At 45.4% G+C, this 27,551-nt stretch overlaps 1 protein-coding gene across 1 annotated transcript; it reads right to left on the bottom strand.

The window, feature by feature from the left end:
* FUCA1 (alpha-L-fucosidase 1) lies at positions 1-26,901 on the bottom strand. Its single transcript, XM_077337600.1, has 8 exons — positions 26,408-26,901; positions 15,124-15,258; positions 14,865-15,002; positions 12,897-13,002; positions 10,836-11,036; positions 6,044-6,234; positions 4,020-4,119; positions 1-1,688 (listed from the first exon to the last, which is right to left on the bottom strand). Exons 1-8 carry the CDS (start codon positions 26,818-26,820, stop codon positions 1,548-1,550), a joined length of 1,425 nt encoding a protein of 474 aa, XP_077193715.1. The 5' UTR covers positions 26,821-26,901; the 3' UTR covers positions 1-1,547.
* Between the last annotated feature and the right edge of the window lie 650 nt (positions 26,902-27,551).

Genomic DNA, 27,551 nt, shown 5'->3' on the forward strand with positions numbered 1-27,551 from the left:
TTTACTTCAGTTCCATCATTTTTATTTTTAAAAATTACATTTGAGGCCACATGAAAAACAGAAATGCCCCATGATTAATACACCATAAATGGTCCAATCAAAGGGCCCTCCTCAAATAGAACAGTTCAAACTTTAATGTAAAGTTTGAGGCAAATGCCTCTGGCAGTCCAATCCAGCCATAGCATTATTGTATTTGTACCAGACAAAATGGGAGTCACATACAAGAATCATTGGTGTGGCCCAGTTCAAGAATGAATTTGGGACCTCTCAAATTCAAGTATTTTTACATTCACATGCCAGGTAGACATATATCCCTATTTACTTGGGTTAATTTCCGCTCCAAAAGCACAAAAGCATTTCTCCGAGGCATGAGGACAAGAAAAACAGAATCTGCCATCTCTTAAACGTTTTCCTGAAGCTATGTCATTAGCTAGGTAACAGTGGATTAGAGATGAGCTCAAAGGCGAGACTGGGACATTTTGGCACAGTCATGCTTCTGAATGTATTCAAAATGGAAGCTGAAATCCTCCTCTTAAAGAACTAGAACCATAATACAGCAACATGAGTTACCCAGAACTTCTGAAGGGAGCTTCCCTTACTTCCTTACAGTGGTTACAGTGGATGAGCAATAGGGTTGTGAGTGTCCTGCATAGTGCAGGGGGTTGGACTAGATGACCCAGGAGGTCCCTTCCAACTCTGTTATTCTATGATTCCTAGTTAGAGTGCAAAAAAGCATTAAAAAGATTAATGAGACAGAGAACTGGCCCTATTTAGGCCTGTCAAAAATTATTCAAGATTATGTAACTTCCTACATATTAGTTGTTATAAACCTACTCCTAGATACTCATTTCAAGAACCTGTTTGGTTGCTAATTCAGGTTGTAAAAAAAAACCCACAACTTTAATACACTTTAATAATCTGGGAATCATGATCTTTACACCATACACTTGCTGCTTTTGATAAAGGAAGTTTGTTTCCCCAGAGGTAAGGCAAAGATGGCTCACTACCAGTGACTCTGTGTGCCCTTTCATCATTGAACCGGGCTTGTTCAAGGATTTGTTCAAGACTTCAAGGCCTTGAAGCTTTAATACAAGCGTATTGTCTTCCAAAATGGGAAGAAGACATCTGTCATTATAGCTAGACTCTGGCCCAAACATCTAAACTGATTTGGTCCCTGGTTGGCTGCTGGGAAAAAGCCCTGCAATGGAGATGTGCTTCTCCACAGCTACTGTTTAAAATTCTATTTCATCCTTCACAATAATGTGAAAGTTATTTCCCTGAGAAGGCACTGTGGATGGCCCCCATTCCACACAAGTCCCACCTAGCACGTTTACACCAGAGCATTTCCGTTCCTGGAGTTATGCAACATAAATCTTTCCATTCTTTAGTGCATTGCTATTAAAAAGCAGTATTTGAGTATTACTGATTTCACACACGAGTTTTGTTTTATTTATCCGCAGATCCTGTAATATGACTGCTTCACTCTAAATCTGTTCATACCACTAATCAGAGCGGCTTTAATGTTTCAGAGAGAAACGAAGGGCTCCTTATTCCACTCCAACTAGTTTGACGGTCCAGGCATACTGCAGTGGGAGAAGGGAAGGGATTGTGGAGGGTAGAGTGATCTCCAATCCTTTGCCTAGAGCTGCCTGCCACTCCAAAGACTCAGAGAATCCCAGCATGGTCACCTACAAGGAGAAAAACAGAAATAGTTGGTCTGTTGATTTAAAGGGGAAAAAATCTATCCAGCTCTTTCCTACAACATGCAATAGGCACAGAGAGTGTAGAGGATTCTCAAATAGGCTAATGACCCAGTGAAGACTGTATTAAAGCAATGGGATGAAAAAACACATCCTGATGGTCCACGTACATGCTCAGGCACTGCTGATTGCAAGCTGCTGGGATCACACCTGTTGTGGCAGTTACATGTCCACCATGCCACATGGATCCACTGGCTCATAGACTCAGCACCTCCATATAGTCCCAATTGGATCATGAATGGGTTGGTGACAGACCATGTGCACACAGACCCACTGCATGGAGGCATCTGACTGCATCAAGCACCTTAATACCATCTGACATTAGGGTATCAGCGTTTTACACAATGATTCCTGGCTCCCTTTCTCTGAATTCTTGGTCGAGGAGGGAAGTGCATGAAGAGCAGCCTCCTATGAAAAGAAGATGCTCTTTGGATCAACGGTTAGAAGTTCTTCTTGAGAGATTACAAGTTATCCTGTCAAACTTGCAATGGCATCAACACATAGAGTGACAAAAATGCCTTTATTAATCTGCAAGTTTTCTACAAAATGTTTAAGAAGGCATCACTGAGAGAGAGAGAGAGAGAGAGAGAGAGAGAGAGAGAGAGAGAGAGAGAGAGAGAGAGAGAGAGAGAGAGAGAGAGAATAATGTGTTCAAATATGTATATTTTAATGCCATTTAGACTCTGCGTCAATAGATACTTAGCCTGGCTATAATAGGAATATCCATATCCACAGTAAGTAAATGGAGAACTATCTCTGACAGATGCAATGAAGCAGTAAACCTTTTCCTTGACTTTGTAGATTTAGGTGGTTTCAAAGTGGCAATTTGAAGGGGGAAATGCTCAGATGCAAGGATGAGGGAGAAGCAGAAAGATTGGAAGATTGGAAGCCCATTGTCATCTCCATTTCAGTCTGAGCCCTAATGCTGAAGAGAAAATAATCTAGGAAACACCGAAGAGAATAATGGGCGTGGGGCGGGGGGAGAGACCCTACAAATGCATTCCTATCTCTTCTGGAGTAGACCTCATGCTGACAGAGCAGCAATTATGAGATCACAGAATCTGAAGCTTTGAAGTGAACATACAAGAGCAATACAGCTGGGAATGAAAAAGTGCTTGGCCCCTTATTTGGTGGACAATCTGGATAGCTCAGTTTACTCTAAACGCTGTCACTGTGGGGAAGAACTATAGTGTAGTCTGGCTATATGAAGTCTCAGTTTCCCTCTCTGGCACTAAACAATCCCAGTGAGGCCTGTTAGAATAGGCTAGGGGTGTATGTTCTAAATGCTTTTCTGGGTCACTAGCTGGGCCTATTCAATCTCCTTCAGAATAAATCTGGTCACCAGTACAAGTTCCTCCCATGTGTTGCATGCAGGGCTTATGGTGAAATGCAGTCCTTGTTTGGGGGACTGAGAACATCCTCTTCAAAGGCATACTGGGTCCTTTATCCTCTTTCCCAGAATGCACATGATGTATAACTATACCATTACTATACCATTAAAAGTATGTGAAATGAACGTGGATATCATTGCTGATATTCCTTACAGTCCTTTAAGACTCTAAATTGAGCACAATTTTGAACTGTATCGACTAACATTTTAATATCTATGGATAGGGTTGGGATCCAAATTTGGCCTTATTTTATACTCTGCCTTTTCCTCCAATGGGGATGCAAAGTGGCTGACATCATTATTCTCCTCTTCTTTGAATCCTCATAACAACCCCGTAAGGTAGTTTAGGCTGGGAGTGTGTGTGCTGGACCAATGATCTAACTAGGCATAAAAGAGCTTCCCAATTTGACTTCTTAAACTTTGGCTGATACTTTAGCAGATGCTGCCTGCCTCGGTTTCAAGTTGTTTCTAAAGGTAAAGGTATCCCCTGTGCAAGCACCGGGTCATGTCTAACCGTTGGGGTGACGCCCTCTAGCGTTTTCATGGCAGACTCAGTACGGGGTGGTTTGCCATTCCCTTCCCCAGTCATTACCGTTTATCCCCCAGCAAGCTGGGTACTCATTTTACCAACCTCGGAAGGATGGAAGGCTGAGTCAACCTTGAGCCGGCTGCTGGGATTGAATTTCCAGCCTCATGGGCAGACAGCTTCAGACAGCATTTCTGCCGCCTTACCACCCTGTGCCACAAGAGGCTCTTCAAGTTGTTTCTAGCAGTGCCTTAAACACACAAACATAGCAGAGAACATCAGGATGTTTCAGATGCTCAGACAGATTTCTGCTAGAGAATCTCTCTGTTTCAAGCCTCCTTACTTGCACGGTTGATGTTAAGTCTGGTGATGGAAGAACCAACACACTGTTGTTTGGCCAAGTAAAAAAGATAGCATAAACCGCAGCTCCTTTTGATGTGTACCTGGAAGAATACAAGGCAAAGTTGTGAGGTACAGTGTGAAAATACTAAAGCAGACACACATCTTTCATGAGAACATCACGTCTAGCCTACATAGCTTGTCTCTTGCTGAATCTAGCTGTGGTTGAAGGCCAGCCCTAGGCCCTTCTGCCATACTCCCTCCTATCTGGGGTCCAGCCAGCCAGAAGTGATGAAAGCCTCGAAGTCCACCCGTACACACAACCTGCACGAGCAAACATTGCATTACAACCCGTCCTTGTTTTTTCATCTGCTGCCGTCAATAACACTAAGGTGGCTCATGTACCTTTTACAAAAGACCATGCAAAAGTTTCCATTTATTGTCTTTGCAGCTCTTGATGTCTTTCTGAATTGTTGTTCTCATCCCTTCTATAACTCAGGGTTCAATGTGTCTCCACAATATGGCTGGTCTATAGGTTGGCTCTGACTCTAAACACACCACAACTCAAAAATAAAATAAGATTAAATAAACCAAATAAGTCTAATAATTGTATTTAAAATTTTACAAGCAAATGGGCCAGCTACTTCTGACTTCAGAAGTTGACTTCGTACTTCGGTCCTCTCAACAATGTCCAAGCACTGCAAAATGCACTGAGGAATTCTAACAATATGCCTGAGGGGCCTTGTGTCTTGAATGTCCAATGAAATGTACAACCACTCTTTCAACTGCCTGTACTTCACAGTGCTCTGTGCCTTCACCACAACAAAATCCCTCACACTTCAGTTTCTTTAAATGTGTTGAAGCTTGTGCAACCTTTTGGAGAAAAAATTCATTCTACAAACCACCCTAGTAATATCAAACTTGGCTAATCAAGGCTTATGAGAGTCAGCTTGATGTAGTAGTTAGGAGTGCAGACTTCTAATCTGGTGAGCCGGGTTTTATTCCCTGTTCCTCCCCCACATGCAGCCAGCTGGGTGACCTTGGGCTCGCCACAGCACTGATAAAACTGTTCTGACTGAGCAGCAATATCAGGGCTCTCTCAGCCTCACCCACCTCACAGGGTGCCTGTTGTGGGGAAGCCACTTTGACCCTCCTTCGGGTAGAGAAAAGTGGCATATAAGAACCAACTCTTCTTCTCCTCGATGTACTGCACAGGGCATTCCTGCTTTTGCATAGGAGATGACAGAGGAGAACAAAAATTATTTTGCACGAGTGTGTTCGTTTCTAAATTGCTCCCAAATAAGCCTGCCTGACAATTCTGCAGACTCCTCTGACGGAGGGGTGGGTGGGCTTCCAAAGGCAAAGCCCTTTCCTCAGGGGCACCTTAACTTGCCCATTGGGTGTCTATTCTCTAGTGCTAGGTGCCAAGACCAGACATTTTATTCACTCAGGAAGATTGCGTGTGTGTCCGTGCAGACACCAATTTTAGTAATCTGATAAGCTGAATGCTGTTTTCAAAATGCTTTTTATCAGTTAAACCATCTCCAGAAGCTCTAGTTAAGAAACATGGCAATTTTTAAAAAAATCATAGACTCATAGAGTTGGAAGAGGCCACACAGGCCATCGAGTCCAACCCCCTGCTCAACACAGAATCAGCCTAAAGCATCCAAGAAAAGTGTGCATCCTACCTTTGCTTGAAAACTGCCAGTGAGGGGGAGCTCACCATCTCCTTAGGCAGCCTATTCCACTGCTGAACTACTCTGACTGTGAAAATTTTTTTCCTGATATCTAGCCTATATTGTTGTACTTTGTAGTTTAAACCCATTACTGTGCGTCCTTTCCTCAGGAAAGGAATCAAACATATCATTGTAGCACTAACCATTACTCATTCCAAATGTGCATCAAAACTGTCTCAGACCCCACAAAGTGATTCCTCCCCTTCCTAACGCCACCTTTTCTTTCAAGATCACTGGAGCCTGCCCTCACTCCAAGAACAATCAGGCTATTCAGATGAGGTTTGTATCATACCATGTCTTGGCAGTGCCATTCTCCTTCTGGACTCTCCAGGGCTTTGATTCATAAATAGCCTCCCCGTTAATCTTCAGCCACTTCCCAAGTGACAACAGCCTCTCTTGGAAGATTGGAGCAATCACCCCTTCTTTGTTGGGACCAATGTTGAGAAGGTAATTTCCTCCATAGCTCACAGTGCTCACAAGTTCCTGTGGGCAAGGGTATGAACAGGCCAACAGACAAGAAGATAATTTTAATACTGCAAGAATCTGTATGGGCTATCTGGTCCAATCCCTACACTGAGGAAAGATACCCTATATCCAGACACCTGTTCATACTTTCAGTGAAGGGTATCTTATAAGAGATTCTGATCGGTAGTTGTTCTACTCCTTCCTTACAGAAATCATTAAGACTCCTGCTCCCACTGTACCACATATATTGTTGTTGTTGTTGTTATGTGCGAAGTCGTGTCCGACCCATCGCGACCCCATGGACAATGATCCTCCAGGCCTTCCTGTCCTCTACCATTCCCCGGAGTCCATTTAAGTTTGCACCTACTGCTTCAGTGACTCCATCCAGCCACCTCATTCTCTGTCGTCCCCTTCTTCTTTTGCCCTCGATCGCTCCCAGCATTAGGCTCTTCTCCAGGGAGTCCTTCCTTCTCATGAGGTGGCCAAAATATTTGAGTTTCATCTTCAGGATCTGGCCTTCTAAAGAGCAGTCAGGGCTGATCTCCTCTAGGACTGACCGGTTTGTTCGCCTTGCAGTCCAAGGGACTCGCAAGAGTCTTCTCCAGCACCAGAGTTCAAAAGCCTCAATTCTTTGACGCTCGGCCTTCCTTATGGTCCAACTTTCGCAGCCATACATTGCAACTGGGAAGACCATAGCCTTGACTAAACGCACTTTTGTTGGCAGGGTGATGTCTCTGCTTTTTAGGATGCTGTCTAGATTTGCCATAGCTTTCCTCCCCAGGAGCAAGCGTCTTTTAATTTCTTTGCTGCAGTCCCCATCTGCAGTGATCTTGGAGCCCAGGAAAATAAAATCTGTCACTATCTCCATTTCTTCCCCTTCTATTTGCCAGGAATTGAGAGGGCCGGATGCCATGATCTTTGTTTTCTTGATGTTGAGTTTCAAGCCAACTTTTGCACTCTCCTCCTTCACCCGCATCAACAGGCTCTTTAGTTCCTCTTCACTTTCTGCCATTAGAGTGGTATCATCTGCATATCTGAGGTTGTTGATATTTCTCCCTGCAATCTTGATCCCAATTTGTGACTCCTCTAATCCCGCATTTCTCATGATGTGCTCTGCATACAAGTTAAATAGGCAAGGCGACAGTATACAGCCTTGCCGAACTCCTTTCTCAATTTTGAACCAGTCAGTGATTCCATGTTCAGTTCTCACTGTTGCTTCTTGACCTGCATATAAATTTCTCAAGAGACAAATAAGATGCTCTGGTATTCCCATCTCTTTAAGAACTTGCCACAATTTGTTGTGCTCCACACAATCAAAGGCTTTAGCATAGTCAATGAAGCAGAAGTAGACGTTCTTCTGGTACTCCCTAGCTTTCTCCATGATCCAGCGTATGTTGGCAATTTGATCTCTAGTTCCTCTGCCTCTTCAAAATCCTGCCTGTACTTCTGGAAGTTCTCGGTCCACATATTGCTGGAGCCTAGCTTGTAGGATTTTGAGCATAACTTTGCTAGCATGAGAAATTAGTGCAATGGTGCGGTAGTTTGAACATTCTTTGGCATTGCCCTTCTTTGGGATTGGAATGTAAACTGACCTTTTCCAATCCTGTGGCCATTGTTGAGTTTTCCAAATTTGCTGGCATATTGAGTGTAGCACTTTTACTGCATCGTCCTTTAAGATTTTGAATAGTTTAACTGGAATGCTGTCACTACCACTAGCTTTATTGTTGCTCAGACTTCCTAAGGCCCATTTGACTTCACATTCCAGGATGTCTGGCTCCAGGTCAGTAACTACCCCATTGTGGTCATCAGGGATGTTAAGCTCGCTCTTGTATAGTTCTTCTGTATAATTTTGCCACCTTTGTTTAATCTCTTCTGCTTCTGTGAGGTCCCTACCATTTTGGTCCCTTATCATACCCACCTTTGCATGAAACGTTCTCTTCATATCTCCAATTTTCTTGAAAAGATCTCTGGTCCTCCCCATTCTATTGTTTTCTTCTATTTGTTTGCACTGTTCATTTAAGAAGGCATTCTTATCTCTTCTAGCTTTTCTCTGGAATTCTGCATTCAATTGGGTGTATCTTTCTCTTTCTCCCTTGCCTTTCACTTCCCTTCTCTCCTTAGCTATTTGTAAAGCTTCCTCAGACAACCATTTTGATTTCTTGCATTTCTTTTTCTTTGGGATGGTTTTAGTTGCTACCTCTTGTACAATGTTGTGAACCTCCGTCCATAGTTCTTCAGGCACTCTGTCTATCAGATCTAATTCCTTAAATCTATTTGTCACCTCCACTGTGTATTCGTCGGGGATATGATTTAGTTCATACCTGAGTGACCTAGTGCTTTTCCCTACTTTCTTCAATTTAAGCCTAAATTTTGCAACAAGAAGCTCATGATCTGAACCACAATCAGCTCCTGGTCTTGTTTTTATTGACTGGATAGAACTTTTCCATCTTTGGCTGCAGAGCACATAGTCAATCTGATTTCTGTGTTGACCGTCTAGTGATGTCCATGTGTAGAGTCGTCTCTTGGGTTGCTGGAAAAGAGTGTTTGCTATGACCATTGTATTCTCTTGACAAAATTCTACCAGCCTGTGCCCTGCTTCATTTTGTACTCCAAGGCCAAACTTGCCTGTTATCCCGGTTATCTTTTGGCTTCCTACTTTAGCATTCCAATCCCCCATGATGATAAGCACATCATTTTTGGGCGTTGCTTCTAGAAGGTATTGTAGGGCTTCATAGAACTGATCAACTTCATCCTCTTCCGCAGCAGTGGTTGGGGCGTAGACCTGGATCACTGTGATGTTGAATGGTTTGCCTTGGATTCGAACTGAGATCATTCTGTCATTTTGGGGATTGTATCCCAAGACTGCTTTTCCTACTCTCTTATTGATTATGAAGGCTACTCCATTTCTTCTGCGAGATTCTTGTCCACAGTAGTATACCTGATGGTCATCTGAATTAAATTCACCCATTCCTGTCCATTTTAGTTCACTGATTCCTAAAATGTCGATGTTCAGTCTTCTCATTTCTTGTTTAACCACGTCCAGCTTGCCTTGATTCATGGATCTGACGTTCCAGGTTCCTATGGAATAAAAATCTTTACAGCATCGGACTGTCTTTTCGCCACCAGTTACTTCCACAACTGAGCGTCCTTTCGGCTTTGGCCCAGCCGCTTCATTCATTCTGGCGCTACTCGTACTAGCCGTCTGCTCATCCCCAGTAGCATATTGGACACCTTCCGACCTGAGGGGCTCATCTTCCAGCGTCATATCGTTATGCCTATTGGAACTGTCCATAGAGTTTTCATGGCAAAGATACTGGAGTGGTTTGCCATTTCCTTCTCCAGTGGATCACCTTTTGTCAGAGCTCTCAGCTATGACCTGTCCGTCTTGGGTGGCCCTGCACGGCATAGCTCATAGCTTCACTGAACTACGCAAGCCCCCTTGCCACAACAAGGCAGCGATCCTTGAAGGGGGACCACATATATATATAGACACTATTCTTGTGTAATTTATTTACTTAAACAAAATTCTAAGGCTACTTTTCTTCAAACCAGATGCAATTAAACGAGTTAAAATCATATAAAACCAAACTATTAAAATGGCCTTTAAAAACTTTATACAAAACATTCAAAAAGCCCACTCCCCTCTTAAGACCCAGCAGACTACAGACATCTTGAAGAGATGCCAAAGAGCCTTTTAAAAAACTCTATCCCACACCCCTTGTGAAAAGTTAAAGACAGGTGTCTCCCAAACCTCCAACATTTGAATGTACTGCTTTTTTGCTGCTTTCTTTGGTTATTGTCCCTAACTTCTAGCTAATTAAAAAAAAACATATTACACAGTGATAGTTTTCTTGTCCCCACAGGTCAGAGATATGTCCAGTGGCATCTTCAAGTTCACAGCTTTTTTTTAAATTGAAGGAATAAAGCAAGAAGTGCAAAATGAGACTAGAAGTTAAATTACTGACTTTCTTATGAGCAAGCACAGGGCAAGGAACCAGCCCCTGACATTTCAGCAGCAGACATGAAGGCAACAGTTTGGATCCACAGACTGCTTTGCAGGCAGAGTCTTGCATCATGGACTCCATCCCATTGCCTGCCCCTTGGTGTCCTTGTCCTTTGGCCCAGGTATTTGGGCTCATCTGACCCCTGGGAAAGGTGACTGATATAGTTCTAACTGATCCAGCAATGGGTAGAATGGACATGCCTCTTTCAGCTATTTGCCTGTGCTGGCTTGAAATGCCAACTGTCCCATACATTTATCTTAAAGCAAATGATGCCAGCATGTCCATTCCACTATGGAAGTTTTCTGGGTCACACATTCTCAGCCTATCCTATCTCACTGGGTTGTTGTGAGGGTAAAACAGAGGAGGGAGGAATGCTGTTCTGGATCACTTTGGGTCCCCACTGGGCAGAGAACTGGGCTACAAATGAAGTAAAAATTAAAAGAAAACCAGACTGGGTTTTGAAAGAATCTGACTTACCCCAGTCACACGTGACACCTGATTCAGAGCCGTGCTGGGGTCTGCTAACCCCATCTGAAAATTCTGGCAAGATTTGGTAACTTCTTCACCAAACTGCTAAGTTTTGCCAATCCCCAACTGACATTTCAAAGATCTCACCTGAATTATGGTAGTGGTATCCAAGAGTTCATGTATTTGCATGTTGCTCCGATATCCCCATGATCTGCTGTCAATAGAGCTGCACATCTCCCACTTGTGCTTTGGCAGAGAGCCAGGTTTGAATTTATCTTGGCAGTTGTAGAATCCTCCATGATGGCAGGAGCAGTTGATGCCCCACCGATCGTTCACCACCACAGTTTCCTAGAGGAGAGCAGCAAGGCGAAATGGAAGACACAAGACTTTCAGACTTTAAGGTGACAAGAATCTGGGGCTGTTCTCGCCACCTGTCCTGAAATGTTCCAAATAAAACCAGAACAATGCTTTGGGGATGAATTTAAAGTGCTTACTGTGTTGCTGTCAAAGGATCGAGCAACAAGTGGTCCTGAAGAACACCCTGGTTTTCACTCGCTCTTTTATAGCTGGCTCACGCAGCACATCCATTCTTTGTCTACAACACTGGCCACCATCTATTATGTGTGAATGAACTACCACAGATGAAACTTTTCCCCTCAGTACACAGCTTTTCAACAAAACTGGTCCACCGTTTTAGCTACGAGGCAAGCAATGTACATACGTGTAAACTGTCTCACAATTGCACAGACTGAGGATGTCTGAGGATAACAATAGCAGGGAAGCAAGGATGCAAATCAGTCCATATTTATTTAAACTCTTCAGGTTTCATGGCCCCCTTCTCTCCAAATGTAGTAAATTCCTATTAGGTATTTACAAGGGAGGGAACTAGATCAATATGAACCTGAGCTGAACACCTGACCCTCCATTTTTGCGAGTAACATAAAGCCAGTGTATGCTTGGTAAGCCACTCTTGTTAGAATATGCAGGATCCGTAGCGTACATGGTTCAAAAGCATATAAAGAATGTCCTACAGGGGGCATTGGAGGAGATGTATATTTAACATTGCTAGATATGGAACTTTCTGACATTTTTCAAATAATCTCCTCCGGTGTTCTGATTGGCTCAACAGGACTCCCTGGTCCTTTGAGCACATTTCCTCCCTGCTTGCCTTCACAACAGACTGAGTGAATGCACAACCAAACAGTTAGTCAGGTCTCTTTCTGTATAAAGTTGGTTTCTTGTCGAAATAAAACTGTTTTACTATTTAAGGAGCATATTTAATCCTGAGGTCCAATGTGGGAGAAATGCAGAATAACATATTAAAAACAAACTGCAGTTACCTGAGAATGTGGAAAATATGTTAAACTCTCATAATGAGTATTACTAAGGGACTGACTCAATTGCTGTGAATGGACCTATCCTCAAGCTGCTCAGGGGTTTAAATAAAATAGTGACATTCCTTGATTGCTCGGTCGCCATCCCTTGGAGTGTGATACCCAGAGGTGAGAGCTCATCCTCCAGCCAGCGGGACAGAACAGAGAAACAGACTGAAGGCAGCTGTGCAATCTATATCTAGAGTAGGGAGTGATTTTAAGAAGATTCGGTTAAAGTGAGGTTTAGTCTTAGAACTTGCAACTAAGGACCCAAGGAAGAGTCAGCAGCTTGTTGGGAGCATTATTTGTTTCCATTGTGCTTTGCTTGTATATATGCAAAAATAAAACTGACTACGAAAGACACAGCAAGTCTCCAGGGCTTGCCTATCTAAAAGAATTGAATAACCTTCAGGTATGCCTTTGCACTTCGCTATCGGGCAAAGTGAATACATGGCATGCATGCTACCTGCAGGCCTCCTACTCAAGATGTATTTCCAACATGACCTTCGGTGCTAACACATTGCATGTGAAGTCTAATAGGGACTCCCGACAGTCACAATGTTTGCAAAGCAGGTGAGATGGAAGAGCAAGCAGACTGGACTTTTGGTTCATTGCACTGTCCACAGTGGAAACTTGTGCCTACTTCTTTGCATAAGCCATCCCCAGATCAGGAAAATGGCTGGCCAGGGGAAAGAGGTGGAAATCACTGTGGACAATACAAATAATCCCAAACATGGGAAAACTCTGGGGAATTTTGTATTGAATACAAGACATAGACAAAGTCTTCAGTTGTAACACCTTAATTGGCTAGCAAATATGAAGAGAATTCAAATACCTTTACTGGACTATCATTGTAAAGCCAGGCAAGGAAAGAGGTGGAGTTCCAGTACGTGTCCGGAGCCTCCCATTCTCCATCGGACCAAATGATATCCGGCTTGTATCTAAACAGCAGATTTAAAAAGCCTGAACTTCAAGCCCAGGGATTTGCCGAGCCCTGTCACAACTTCACCCCGTGGATTGTCAAACAAACTTCATTAAATTTCTAAATGTCTTTAATCAGGAGTCAAATACACAGTCAACTAGTATCAACTTTTGCTATGTAAGCTGGCCTAATTTATTTACTTCACTTATACCCTGATTTCTCCTCAATGGGTGCCCAAAGTGGCCTCTCCACTCCCCCATTTTATCTTCACAACCACCACACTGTGAGGTAATTTAGGCTGAGTGTGGCTAAGCCAACTCTTCTCAACTTGGGGGTTGCAACCCCTTGAGGCGTCGTTCAGCTCTTTCCCGGGGGTCGCAGCAGTGGCTGTGGCCACAGTGGCGGCGGCATGGCACTGGCTTCCCCCGTGCCACCTCAGAGCTCACCGAGGCGGTGCACAGGAGGCCAGTGCCACGGTGAGCACCACGTGCGCTGCTGCCCCCGCTGTAGTGGTCGTGGCACTAGAGTGGTTGAGAACCGCTGGGCTAGGCCAAGCTTCTATGGCAGAGTGGGGATTTCAACCTGGGTCTCCCGGATCCTAATCTGACCACTTCACCACAGTGGCTCACTGCAGCCAACGTCCATTCTTCATCTACAGTCACCACAACAACATTTAAGAAAATACAAAGGGACAAAATGAGTTTCACCTTCCAGCCCCTTTTAAAGAAAAACCCAAATAGTCTCAGTAGGTTGCCAATTTAAGTACAGGAATGTTGGTGGCTGCAAGCTGCTGCTTAATCCTGGACCTCCCAGCCCTTTCCCATGAAAGATCACACGGACCCTGCTTTCCCACTAGCAGGAGAAAAACCAGCCTCTCTCTGTGTTATATCAAGCAGAAAAATGACTGGGGGGAAAACAATTTAAAAGTACCAGTCTACCCTTCCTACTATCTCATTGTTCAAAGATACAAGGTATCACTGTTGTTCGCATTTAAGGGGAAAAAACACAACATCTAGTCCAGATAGCAGAATTAAAACAGAGGATGACATCTCATGGAAAGGAGAAAAAAAAATAGAGATGGGGTGAAGATCTTCTAGCAGCCAGACCCTTGCATACTTACCTGGAAGCCCCACTGTGTTCAATAGGGCTTGCTCCCTTATTCCCTGCTCTGGAAACTAAAACCAGTCCAAAATGCAGCTGCTTGTGTTCTCACCCAAACACTATGGACTCCAGTGGGCTTTGATCCTCCCAACAACTGCACTGGTTACCAATCAAATACTGGATCAGGTGTAAGGTAATGGTACTCCCCTTCAAAGCCATACACTGTCAGGGTCCTGCGTACCTCAAGGATTGTCTGCTTGTATATACTTCCCTGAAGAGCTACATGCTTTATCCACACCAACAAACTGGAGAACCCTGACCCCAAATAAATTTGTCTGGCCTCAATCAAACCCAGAGCCTTTTTGTCTGTGATCCCAACTTGGTGGAACAAGCTCCCCAATGAGATCAAGGCCCTGCTGGAACTCAAACAATTCTGTAGAGCTGCAAAACTGAGCTCTTCCACTAGGCTTTTGGGTGAGGGCAACAACAGGGACCTCTCTACAACCTGGTCCCATTGCTAGGCAACTCTGACGCCCAACATGTCCCTAGCCTAAGCTTCTGTTAACCATTAACTGCCATTTTGGGCTCTGATTGATGTTGACTGTTTACGATTGTGTTTTTCATTTCAAATCATTGCAAATATTTCCATGATCTTCTCGTTCCCACAGTTCCATGTACAGCGACCTGTAGCATCACAGCGAGGGGTGGTATATAAATTGAATGAATAAAATAGTATGCATGCCCAGTAGTATTGCAGTCTCTTAATTGTGTTGCTCTTACCTTGTAACAAGGTCATAAAGCTCAGGTAGTGTTTTCTCCAAGACAAAAAATTGACTCTTGAAACCAGTTTTTTTGTCTGCTAAATAGAGTGGATTAAACCACTCAAACAAGGAATGGTATAGTCCATAGTGTATATTCCTAAAAAATATTAACAGAAGAGAGGGAGCACCATATCAGAACAGACAGATGATCAGCCCCTTGCCCCACTGTGTCATTTCATGCACCAGTCCTTGCCCCACACCCGTTTTAACCCACATACCTTTCTTTGAGGGCTACCCCCAGTTCTCCCACCAAGTCTCGATGGGGCCCTGTATCCACAGAGTTCCAGTTCCAGGACACAGGGGACCCCCAGTTCGTGAAGCCTTCATGATGCTTTGAAGTCAGCACCACATACCTGGGAGAGCAGAAAACACAGGATCAACAGGGAAGAATATGCACCTAAAATATCACCCCTCACCTGAAAACTAACTAAGGGGGAGATCTTCCCATGTTGTATGTTAGTACTTGTCTGCTGACACACACATAAGAAATCAAACTCTTATTCTGGAGCACATACACAGAAACTGATTCCTTAGCTAATGCACACTAACATTACCAATCCAACTGATAAAATATTACAAAAGGAAAAAAAGTTATTTTACCAATGTAAGCATCCCAACTGAAAGGTTAGAGAAAAAAATATCTTCATCTGCCAGTAAATGTTACAATTTTACGTTTAATGATGGCAAAGGAGAAAGGCTTCCCGCATTAACCACAGACACCAGGGGGTAAATTTCTAAGAAGACAGCAATGTTCCAATCCAGCAGAAACTGCTGTCAACCACCTAAGGGCACACTTCTTAGAAGAGAGATAACAAGGCTTAAACCCACTAGAAGCCACATTTTCCAACGAAGAAACCAGATGTGTCATAACCGCATACCAAGTGAGAAGGAAGAAAAGGAAGCAAAGAACCACCAGAACCGAGAGGAGCAGACCACCTGTAAAATGAAAGGAATGTGGAATCAGTCCCCTGTCCATCATTAGAAAGTAGATACTGCCGCTAGTACTAGCTTACTGGTGAGTAGGGTGAGAGCCAGAAAAGGAGTTTGGCAGGGAGGACGTAGATACAAGTAGGCAGATCAGCCAGATATCCTCTTCCTGGGTCTGGAAAGTCTGAAAAAGGTCTGCCAGGAAGACCAGATCTCTCCTGGTGCAAAACTTCTGGACCAAGAAGAAAAACAATCCACAAGCTGATCCAGTAGAGACAGTCTGCAGCAAGACTGCTGAGGCCAGAAGTTGCCATAAACGGACTCTGGAAGAGATCCCTCCCCAAGTAGCAGATTAGGACCTTCCTTGTCTTCATGGGACCAGGACTTATTCCAATAAAAGACTGATTGATGCCTCTAGTGCACTGGAACTCACTCTAGGGCTAGTGGCAGAGCCATATTCATTATTGCCATTAACCAAAAGAGCCACATTTACTTCCTTCCCTGGTGTGGGGCCTGCACTCCAAGGAGGCTCACAACCTACCTGTCCCACTGGTGATGGCTGTTTCACAGTGGGAATCACCTGTTAACCACAAGGTCCACTGGCCCAGTCTCCTAGCCAAGATTACTCTTATAGTACCTTGGAAAGAGCCTATGTACAACTTTTTGGTATAAAATGTTAGATCTGCGGGATATAATTTTGAGTTTCTCTTCTGCGACACATTTGGTAAAACATATCCTTTTGGGCACAATCTAATTCAGCTAAATTCACTATACTTCTGGTATTCCATTTTAATCCACAAGCTACAGACTTGGACTTCTTCCACTGTACCATGACACAACCCTCTCTTCTTCCGGACACCCTATATTTCTCATACACTGACCACACAGTCTGACAAAATAATTCTGGAGAACTCAAAAGCTTGCACACAGTTTTGCAATATTTTGGTTGATATATATATATATTATTATTATATGGATTATTGTATTCTTAATGGTTATATTATGGTTATATAATGGTTATATAATATAATATATGGTTATATAATATAATGGTTATATTATAATGGTTATATTATGAGCCTCTTGTGGCGCAGACTGGTAAGGCAGCCGTCTGACAGCTTTGCCCATGAGGCTGGGAGTTCAATCCTAGCAGCCGGCTCAAGGTTGACTCAGCCTTCCATCCTTCCGAGGTCGGTAAAATGAGTACCCAGCTTGCTGGGGGGTAAACGGTAATGACTGGGGAAGGCACTGGCAAACCACCCCGTATTGAGTCTGCCAAGAAAACGCTAGAGGGCGTCACCCCAAGGGTCAGACATGACTCGGTGCTTGCACAGGGGATACCTTTACCTTTACCTTTAATGGTTATATATTAGGTTTTTTAAAATTGTTATTGTAACCAGCTGTGGGATGTTTATTGAGAGCAACAGGTAATAAACCCAATAAATAAACAAAAAGGCAGAGGTTATACAAGTTTTGCTTTCAGAGTCGTCACCACAGGGGGGGAATAATATAACTACTAACAATCGCCACCTGTTGAACAGAAATAGAGGTAACCCATCTCACAGGGAAAGAAAATACAAGCTGGCAAAATATTTTAAGACCCACTTTTTCTATTACTGGTCTTTTACCAAGTTAAAATCACCCTCAGGTGCCTACACTATCCAGAAATAAGGTGAATGGTGACGCAGTGCATGAATTTTTCACCTGAAGTATGGAGGTTACAGAATTCCTTTCCTTGCCATATCACTGCTGATATGCAAAGGAGGAATGTTACCAGAGGGATTTTAGTGTTGCCTAATTGCCATGATGTTCACAATTTGGATTGTGCTAGTATACTTCTGTTGCTGGCTTTATTTACTGTTATTTGAATGGAATATATGAACATGTACTGGGTTTTAAAGCTGTCATGAATTCAGTGAATCAGAAGGAGCGGCATATGTAGTTTAAGACATTTGCAGATAAATGAGCTGTACTGAATCAGACCAACGGTCCATCTTCTCCCATATCTTTTACCCAGAGTGGCCAAACAGATTCTTTGAGGAAACTCACAGAAGCAAGAGATAAATGCAATAGTCTTTTACCACTGACTCCCACCCCCAACATATGATTTTAAGCAAGAAGCTCTACCTTTAAAACATTTAAGGGGTGGAGATTTCCTTCTGTTCTCTGATCCCTCTGAGACTGCCAAGAGCTGTCACAGCTTAGTAGCCAGAAACGCTTATCATCTGAATCAGAGGTGCTGTGGGCCTGACCAGACTTGCTGTTTGAAACACAGGTTAGCACAGTAGCGAGAAGTGCTTTCTATCAGCTGCATCTGTCTAAGTGGAGATCAGGGCCCTGACAGAACTTGTCCAGTTGTGCAAGACGGAGCTCTTCCACTGGGCTTATGGTTGACCCCGGCCAAACAGCTGAACAATCTTCATATATTAATGAACAGGGCCTTGCTCACAATCCCCTGTCCCACCCCCCACCCCATGTGACTTCTGCCTCCTAGTCACACCTTGATAACCGTATTACCACCTTTATAATCATGGCAATTTTGGGTTTTAATATTTTAGAAGATGCTTTTTATGGTTTTATTAATTAATAATAACTTTTATTTTTATTGTTAATTTAAAACGTTGTTCACTGCCCTGAGACAGCTTGTCTGGGAGGGGTAGCATACAAATTGACATATACAATAAATAAATAAGCAACACTCTCAGAGACCTAGGTTTGAGTTCTCACTCTGCCATGGACACTAGCTGGGTGCCCTTGCACCAATCACAGACTACCAGCATAATCTACTCACAGTGATGTTGTGAGAATAAACCAGAGAAGAGAATGATGTGAGCCACTCTGGGTCCTCATTTGTGTAAAAGGCAGAGTATAACTAAAGGAAAATAAACAAGTGGCCCCCACTTTATGAAATGGGCTCCCTGAAGAAGTACAACAGGAGGGTTCAAGAAAAGCCCACAAGGCTGTGCTATTTGCAAGGACTTTTCATGAAGCCAGAGCTATGGGCATAAGGTTTGTTCCACACTATTTGGAAGGACAATATTTGTGTCTTAACGTTTTGATGGAACAATTTGTAAGAGTGTACTTCCAAGTTGAGCAGGACAGACCATACTTTTATATTTATAACCAGTATCAAAGCCCATTTTAAAAATGGGCTTTGAAAGGGGCAGGCAGGAGTGTGTGAGAGGATGGGCGCGGCTCCTTTTGGCCCGCAAAGCAAGCGAAAGCCCCCTCCCCCTGGCGGCAGCGACAGGGCTTTGTGGCCTGCAGGGAGGCTGCAAACTCCCCCCCCAGACTCCCTCCCAGCAGGAGCGTACCTGTGGGCCGCAAAGCCCTGTCGTTGCCTCTCTCCTCATGAGCGACAATGGAGGCCGCAGTCACAAGGCTTCTAGCAGGCCAGGAGGGAGGGTGATAGCTGGAGGGGGAGGGCCAATCAGGGTGGACCTGGATAGACACGGCCCCGGACAGTCTCCTCCCAGGAGGCTGTTTGCCAAATATATAAGGTAGCAAAATAGTGTTAAGGATATAACCAATATCTGTGTGTGTGTGTTTGTGTGTACACCACATTTCCAGAATGCTGCTGGAGCACCTAACAAGGTAAAAACGCAACAAGGTCATTAAACCCCACAAAATTATATCCACAAAATAATGGTAAAGGGCAGACACCAATAAATATTTAATAAGCAACTTCAAATCAGTAATGCCAGTGGTGCTCTATAGATGACTTCTAGGATCAAATCATATCAAATTCTTATGCTTAGAGGGTCAATTAACAAAGGGTAGTTTGGGGGCAGCTTTGCTACACTGCATCTCCTGTCCATAGGTCTGGATTTATGTTCAGCATGAAGGGAATATTGACCTAACCTTATAAGCTTGATGTCAGTTATGAACACATTTTAGAAAGAGATCCACTAAGAATCTAGTCTTGAAGTTATGCATAAGCTTAAAAATCGCACACCAATATACTGTCATAGTTTGGCTGTTTTTTTCTATAAACTGCAAACATCTCTGAAAGCCCACCTCTACACCGGAGCCAATATTGTGGCATTGCTATTATTTATTGTAGAGAAACGTCACATTAAGAAACTTACCTCAAGAAATAACAGTCATTCTGCCCAAAGGGTTTGTTATACAACCCCAGAATGTCCAGTCTTTAACAAGGTTTGCATGAAGGTCAGTTTGTTGCCTCTCCTACCAAAATGCTATACCTTCATGGAATCTAGACTTGGAGGAGGTGGTGTAAATCTTTTCAGGGCCAAAAGACCATAAGTGCCAAAACTTCTCATCTCCAGAAACAGTTTCTAACTAAAGTATATGGCCAATTTTAACTCTAGTCTTAGTGTATTCATTGGCAAATCATGTTCAGGGAACCAGACCTGGCAGATAATTAGGTATGTATTCCAGGAGCTTGAAGAAGCTCAGTTGGCCAGGTTCCTTAAGAAATAATGACAGCATCACAGGCACTAAGAGACATTTTCTTGACACACTTGATCAAATGGTTAGAGGCAGTTCAGGCCCAACTGCCAGCTTGTTTGTGGCACCATTTGCTAATGACTGTTGTCAGGTGCTGCAATGCCAGACGAGCACAATGCCACAAGTACCTCCAGCAGCAAGCAGGATAGCTTTCTTCTGACTGTTGCCAGCAGGGCAATTTGGAGTAGCCTCCTTATTACGCCAAAATGCAGCTGGGAATGTGTGCGGGATCCCAGATAATAACTTGCAAGCATTTAAGTCTGCAGCAATATAAGTGAATTCATGTGCATCCCGTATGATAGAAACACTTGACAGCACAGATGGCTTTTCTTCCATGGTGAGTAAAGATGGCGGCTATTGATGATGGCTACCTTCATTCCATATAGTAAACAAAGCATCTATTGAAGTAATGTGTGGTTAACAGGCTTGGCATCACAACAGAACATCAATGTAATTACGTTAGCAAATGCAAGCCCTCCTATGTGCCAAATCTAATTAGTATCAAGCCACCAGGTGGTCAATACATTTTAGTGACCTTGCCTGAATGTCTCCTACGGGTCTGTACCTGCCTCACAAATAGGCAAAGCCTGCCCTGCCCAAGTCCTCTTGCCCACCCATGATATCTCCCTGCCTCTATGCAATCACCTTTTGTTCACTCCTGAACTCCACCAAAGTCAGGAACTCCATAGTGGCTCCTGCTGGACTCTCCCTGAATTGCTGCAATTCAGCATCGTTTCTTTGGTATTCTTTTGTGTTGGCTGCTATAACTAATATTGCTCTGCTAGCCAAAAGGTGCTGCTTGGAGTCTGACAACACTGCTTTTCTTTCTTGGGGACTTTAGGACATTTTACTTCCACACAGGACATCCTTTGCTGTTCTATCTTTTTATTATTTTCAGATAGACAGATGCTCTGTCTAAACCTTCTACTTTCAATTTCTGGATTGGACAATGAACTCTATCAAGATCAGTGGAATGAGAATAGGCAAATTCTTCCCTTTCACTGAACTGTTAAGTTTCTTTAAAAATTCTCCCTTCCCTTGTTCTCCTTGCCATGGCCATTTCAGTGCACAGAAATCTTGCTCAGCTGGTAGCTTGACTTTCTCTCCTCTAATTTAATTCATACACATGGCCTTCTGAACTCAACCATTTCACCATTCATATGCTAGTACTTTTCCACTCCAGTACCCCTACATTTCTCTAAATAAACCCTAAACATGGTTTGTGTCATGGGTCCTTTGATCTTGGTTGCACACTATCCTGGTACAATTTCCTAAACATGTTCTACTCTAGCAAGTGTGTTGAGAAGATGTTTACTCCAACACCGAGTTTACATTTTCCCAAATTAGTTGTGGTTCTGGATAAGTGTCTTGAACCCAAGTCAGAGTCCACATATGTGCAAAGAAGGAGAACAAGCAGTAACATCCTCATTGCTGTTAAGAAAATAAAACACTAAAAAAGGTGTCTGTGATGAACTTAGTGTCACTAGTACACTAACCATCTTCAGCTGTGATAGTATATTCAAGTTGAAAGCTGTGTTGGTCTGAAGTGTGCATGTATACGGAAGCTCATACTTCGAATTAACTTTGTTAATTAACGTTGTTAATTAACTTCGAATTAACTTTGTTAATATTATATTGCACACAGCTCAGAATATTACATTCTGCCACAAAGGTTGAGTCCAGTGGCACTTTTAAGATCGACAAAGTTAATTCGAAGTATAAGTTACACTGGGCTTCACTGGGTGATTCCACATGGGAATGTATTGTAAATCTCTAATGCTGTACCTTGCTAACAGCAAATTTCTTAATTCAATTCAGCAGGGCATGAAGATGTAGTTTTAGTACCCTACCTGTCCTGAATTTGCAGTTCTTTAATTTCGTCAGGTGTCTGATGAGCTCTAATGTTATCAGGAAGATAATAAAATCTTTTCAAGTCGGCGTATTGCACAATAAAACACAGCAAGTGCACCATTTCAAGATATAAATATTTGCCAAGGCTTGCAACTGCATCTTTGCCCAAATGCTTGGCAAGCAAAATTCTCCTAACAAGGAAGTAAAATTATAAAAACAAGTCATGTGCTTTACTCCTTTGTGCACGTGCAGTAGGCAGGACCTAGAGTACAAGAACAGCACAATTATTCTAACATGTTTTTATTATTATGTATAATACTTGTTCTTTCAATTTTCTGTATAAGTTGCACAGAAAACTAGCAACTGGTTAAGAAGCAGGATAAAATATCTGTTCATTCTTAATAAAACAGTAAGGGGTGATGGGGTGGGCTGTGTCCGTGATCAAAACTCCCAGATTGGCCCCTTGGCCCTGGACTGACAAGCAGAGGGGCCAATCGGAAGGTACAAACCGCCTTCTGATTGGGCCCTCACCAGGACAGACCAGAGTTCCAGGGCAAGCTGGAGACATGGCTGCCAGTCTGCTCCTGACCACCGCAGGGAGAGGAGGTCAGCAGGGCTGCCAAGGGAAATGAGAACAGAGGCTGCGCCAGCCCTTTTCGCCCCAAGGCTGTCCTAACTGTCATGTCCAACTGTAAATTGCCTCAGAACCCTGACAGAGCTGGCAGGAGGCTGGAGAGTGCGCTCCCACCCTCCCCCCTCCCTTCAGGCCTGCTGGGAAGGAGCCTCTGACAGGCCCTGACTGAGGGGAGGGAGGCCTTTCCAAGAGCAACGCAGGGGAGCCTGAGGGCATTCCTTTTGAGGGGGGGTGACTTTCCCTTTCTGCCAAACAGTTGGCTGACAGGGAGGCCACAGAAAAGCCCTTTCTCACTTAAAATACTACCATGTGATTTTCCTCTTTGCAACTCTCTGCAGATTTGAGGCCACTGCACAGCGTTATTCTGCAGACGAAACTGGTTCTTTCGTCTCCTGTTTCATCTGTACAGCAACCCTGCGCAGTAGGCTTCAAGTCTTTCAATTAAACAACAACCTGTGTGGGAGGCCATAAATGTTTCTTCTCCACCACAACCCTGTCCAAAGTAGCCCTTTCTGCCCGGGGAGCTGATCTTTATACTCTGTAGGTGAATTGTAACTCCAGGAGCTCTCCAGGCCCCACCTGAAGGTTGGCTACCCTTGGGTTGGAAATATTCCTGGAGGTTTGGAGGCTATGGTTTATGGCCAGCCCTTACCAGCAACTGTTTGTATTCTGGAGCACAGACAGGCAGACCAGCATCAGTCCTGTGAGTCTGGAAAGTGCAGGAAGATCTAAATAAAGAATATTTACAGCCTGAAACTGTAAATAGTGAACAAGTAAATGGCTGGAGACACATGAGAACTGACTTGACTTTTTCCAACCTTGGCCTGGCAAATAAAAAAACAATATAAAAAACCTTACTAAGGTCAAGACTGCTGTGCACAGAGAGTCTGCCTCTTAGGGTTGCCAGCTTCCATGTGAGGCTCTCTACCCCACCTCCCTCATGGGGAGTCTGCTATGGGGAGAGGAAGGGAAGACGACTGGAAAATGCTTTGAGACACCTGATGCCTGCTGGGTCACTGCAGCCCATTCCCAGTTCTCTCAGACCTCTCACAGCCCCACATAACTCACAGGTTGACTATTGTGGGGAGACGAAGGGAAAAGGCATTTGTAAACTGCTTTGAGACTCCTTTGGGTAGTAAACAGGGTACCAAAATCCATTCTTCTTCTAAGGAGCAACCATGAAAGAAGCATCTGGGCACATAGCAGAACTGGGGGGGAATTAGTTGCCATGTAATCTTCCCCTAAGAAGAATCTCCAGTCTGATTTTCCCTTCACATATCTGAAGACATGGCTCTGGAAAGCTCATCTGTAACCAGTATGCCACAATTCCCAAAGATCTGTCCTCTCCCACACTCAATGAACATTCCACACCACAGGTTCTTGACACCCATATCTCCACACCCGTTGTATTCTTGGATACAATGGGCTTTGCCCCTAGTCTGTACACAGCCCGTGGCGCCACGGGCACCACGGACTGTATAAAAGAGTAAGGGGTAGTGGGGAGGAGTTAGGGCGGGACCGGTCCGGGATAAAAACTCGGAGGGGCCAATCAGGAGCCGCGAAGCGGCTCCTGATTGGCCCCTCCAAGTGTCCATCCCGCCTGCTTCACCCGCACAGCCACAGGTGAGCGGCCGGCCGCGCTGCCTTCTCCCGCTCCGGCGGCCAGGAGAACGCTTGGGAGAGCCTCGGGGGGCGGGTGGGCCTGGCCGCCTTCTCTCGGCCGGCGGAGCGGCTTCCGCCGGCCGAGATAAGGCTTAGAAGTGCCCCGGGCCGTGGGTGGGCCTGGCTGCGTCAAAGACGCGGCGGCCCTGCTCCTTTCCCGGCCCTGCTGCCACGGCGCTGACGAGCCCCTTCCGCAACCTTCCCACCCCCACCACGACTACGCTGCTCCGCCGCCGGCCGTCCCCTTCCCAGCCCGCCCCCAAGCCCCAGCGCCCGACTTGCCGCTCCAGCGCCCGACTTGCCGCTCGCAAGGATTGCGAGCGGCAGGACACCGACGATGCGGCTGCCAGCCGAAACGCCGCCGTCAAGCGCCTCCGCCCCCAGCTCAGAGCCTGCCCCGGCGCCCTCGCTAACACGCCATCGGACATGGCCGCCCTCCGCTGCGGCCTCCATCTTCCCGCCGCCGACGCCCGCCCACGAAGATGGCCGGCCGACGCCAGCCCTGCCCCCACCGCGCCCTCTGCAGCCGCGAGGTAAGACCCTCTCAAGCCCGGCCCCGCTGAAGCCTACCGGCATCGGGAGCCCAACATTCTTCTGCAGCCCCATCCACGCCCTTGCCTGCCTCTCAGAGCCGCTCCAAGCCGTCCCCACCCACTCTGCAGACTTTCCCTCTCGCCGTGGGGGGGGGGGACTTCTAGCGCCCATTTTATTAATGGCATAAAATGGGCTTAAAATCTAGTATTTAAATAAATGAGGTTGGTGGAACCCTGCAAAATAAAGTTTTTTTTAAATTACCATGCCTTTGTTCTAGTACTTATTTATTTCATTTATAATTTGATTTTTATACTACCTCATTTTCCAGTCATTTAGACCAGTAGTCCACAACCTTTTTCGGGTTGAGGACCGGTGGGGGGGAGGGCGAGCTGGGGACCGCGCATGCATGGCAGCCCCTGCGCAAATGTGCATGCATGGCAGGTCCGTGCATGCGCGTTTGCACCAAGTGGGGTAGCAAACGCGCATGCATGGCAGTTTCACGCATGCGTGGACTTGCCGTGCATGTACGTCTGCACCGCCGGCTGCACTCCCCCCCCGCAGAAAGAAGCTTGCCGGGCCGCAAGCTAATTGGCCACTTTGGTGGCCAATTTGCTTGTGGCCTGGGAATTTTCTCGCTGCGGGGTGGAGGGGGGCAGGGAGAGAGAGCCGTGGCCCAGTGCCCGGTGGTTGGGGACCATTGATTTAGACCACATCCAATTTACAAGGTGATCATCAATAACAATGCCATGCAAATAGCACCTCAATAATAATGCAAATCAGTGGTGGCAAGTGTGGGTTTCAATGTACGAGATGAACAGGATTGGTTTGCCATTCCAGACCTCCACAAAGCTACTCTGGAATACCTGACTTGCCTGTCATCCCAGTACTAACCTGCTTAGCTTCCAAGATATGGCAAGCCCAGGCCAGTCAGGCAATACTTTGACAAACATCTTCCCATCAATACTACCACAAATGTATATAATTTTAACCAATAATAACAACTTTACTTTTGTAGTCCGCCCTTCCCGGTTTGCTCTGTACTGTACTAATATTCTCCATGTAAACCAAATATCCACGACATTTAGCACCCCTCCTCTCTAGTTACCAATTCCAGCTTGAGCAGTTCCTGAAGGGGTGTAATGCCTGGGGAAGCGGGAGGGGGATGTGATTCCATGGAGTTTACCCTCCAAAGCTGCCACTTCCACCAAGTGGCCAAAATTCCGGGAGAACTGAGGCTTGCAGTTCTCCAATAGCCACTGATCTCCAGAGGACAGAGATCGAGTCCCCTGCAGGAAACAGCAGCTCTGAGAGCTGACATCGCATCTCCACTGAGCTCCACTCTCCATCGACCCCCGCCCCACCAGGAGGTTGGCAACCTTGGGTATTCCCCCCCCCCCCACGACCACCGCTTGCCCGGGCCTGACCTGGCTCCGGCCTCCTGGAAGAGAGCGGCCCACTCGCGGGGCTTGAAGTCGCAGGCGCTGAAGCGCGGGGCGAAGTCGGCGTAGGTGGTGCCGGGCGGGAAGTGGGAGCGGACGAAGAGGTCGTAGTCGGGCCGGTGCTCGCCCTGCCAGTGCCACCAGAACCACTCCGAGCCCCAGGCCGGCACGGCGAAGACGCCCCAGTGGACGAAGATGCCCACCTTGGCCGCGTCATACCAGCCGGGCAGCGGCCGCGCGTCCAGGCTGGCCCAGTCGGGCGAGTAGCGCGGGCCGGAGACCTCGACCACGTCCGACTCCGGAACGGCCGCGCTGAGGAGGAAGAGCGGCAAGAGCAACGCTGCCGCCGCCCCCGCTGCCCCCGCCGCCGGCCTCAAGTCCAGCGCCCCACGCGCCATTCTTTCCCCTCAGAAGCGTCGAGCGCGGCGCCACACCCCATTGGCTGCTCGCTCCGACATGGCGCTTTGCAGACGACCCCGGCGTCTATTTCCTGATCACGTGGAGCGGCTTGATGGGCGCGGGCGCGGCGCCTCGGTTGCCTGGGAACAAGGCTCGCCAGAGCAGGCTTACGCCAACTCCGGGTCTGGTGGGGATCCTGCTGCACTTGCTTTTGCTGTTGCTTGCTACAACCAAGACAGAAGCGCAAGGAGGGGCGGTCTGTCGGGGAAATTCCTACTGCCATAAAACTCTTGTTCATCCAAAGTTTGAGCCCAGGGGTCCCTCTGATATCACATGGATACTGTATCTGAAGAAGTGTGCGTGCGCATCAGTGTGAGCGCACACCAAAGCTCTTATACCTTGAATAAAATGTTGTTGGTCTTAAAGGTGCCCCTGGACTTCAAATTTGTTCTAAAGTTTTATTCAAGGTGTTTGCTTTCCTGTGCAGGCACTCTTCTTCAGACAATGAAATAGGAATCGTCAGAGTACAGATATAAGGAGAATTAGCAGTAAATTAGTAAGCGGCAGCATTAAGATACCCAGCATTGTGAAGATCAAATAATTCCTTGCTAGAATGACGAATTGAGTTCACCAGTTGACTTATTTACTGCTAATTTATTCTCTCCATTTTAATTATACATGAGTGAAAGCTTGTGCTAGATAAGGGATTTTTGGCAGTGTGCAGCCCCTA

Source organism: Paroedura picta, chromosome 5, assembly GCF_049243985.1.
Source record: "Paroedura picta isolate Pp20150507F chromosome 5, Ppicta_v3.0, whole genome shotgun sequence".
Lineage (NCBI taxonomy): Eukaryota > Metazoa > Chordata > Lepidosauria > Squamata > Gekkonidae > Paroedura > Paroedura picta.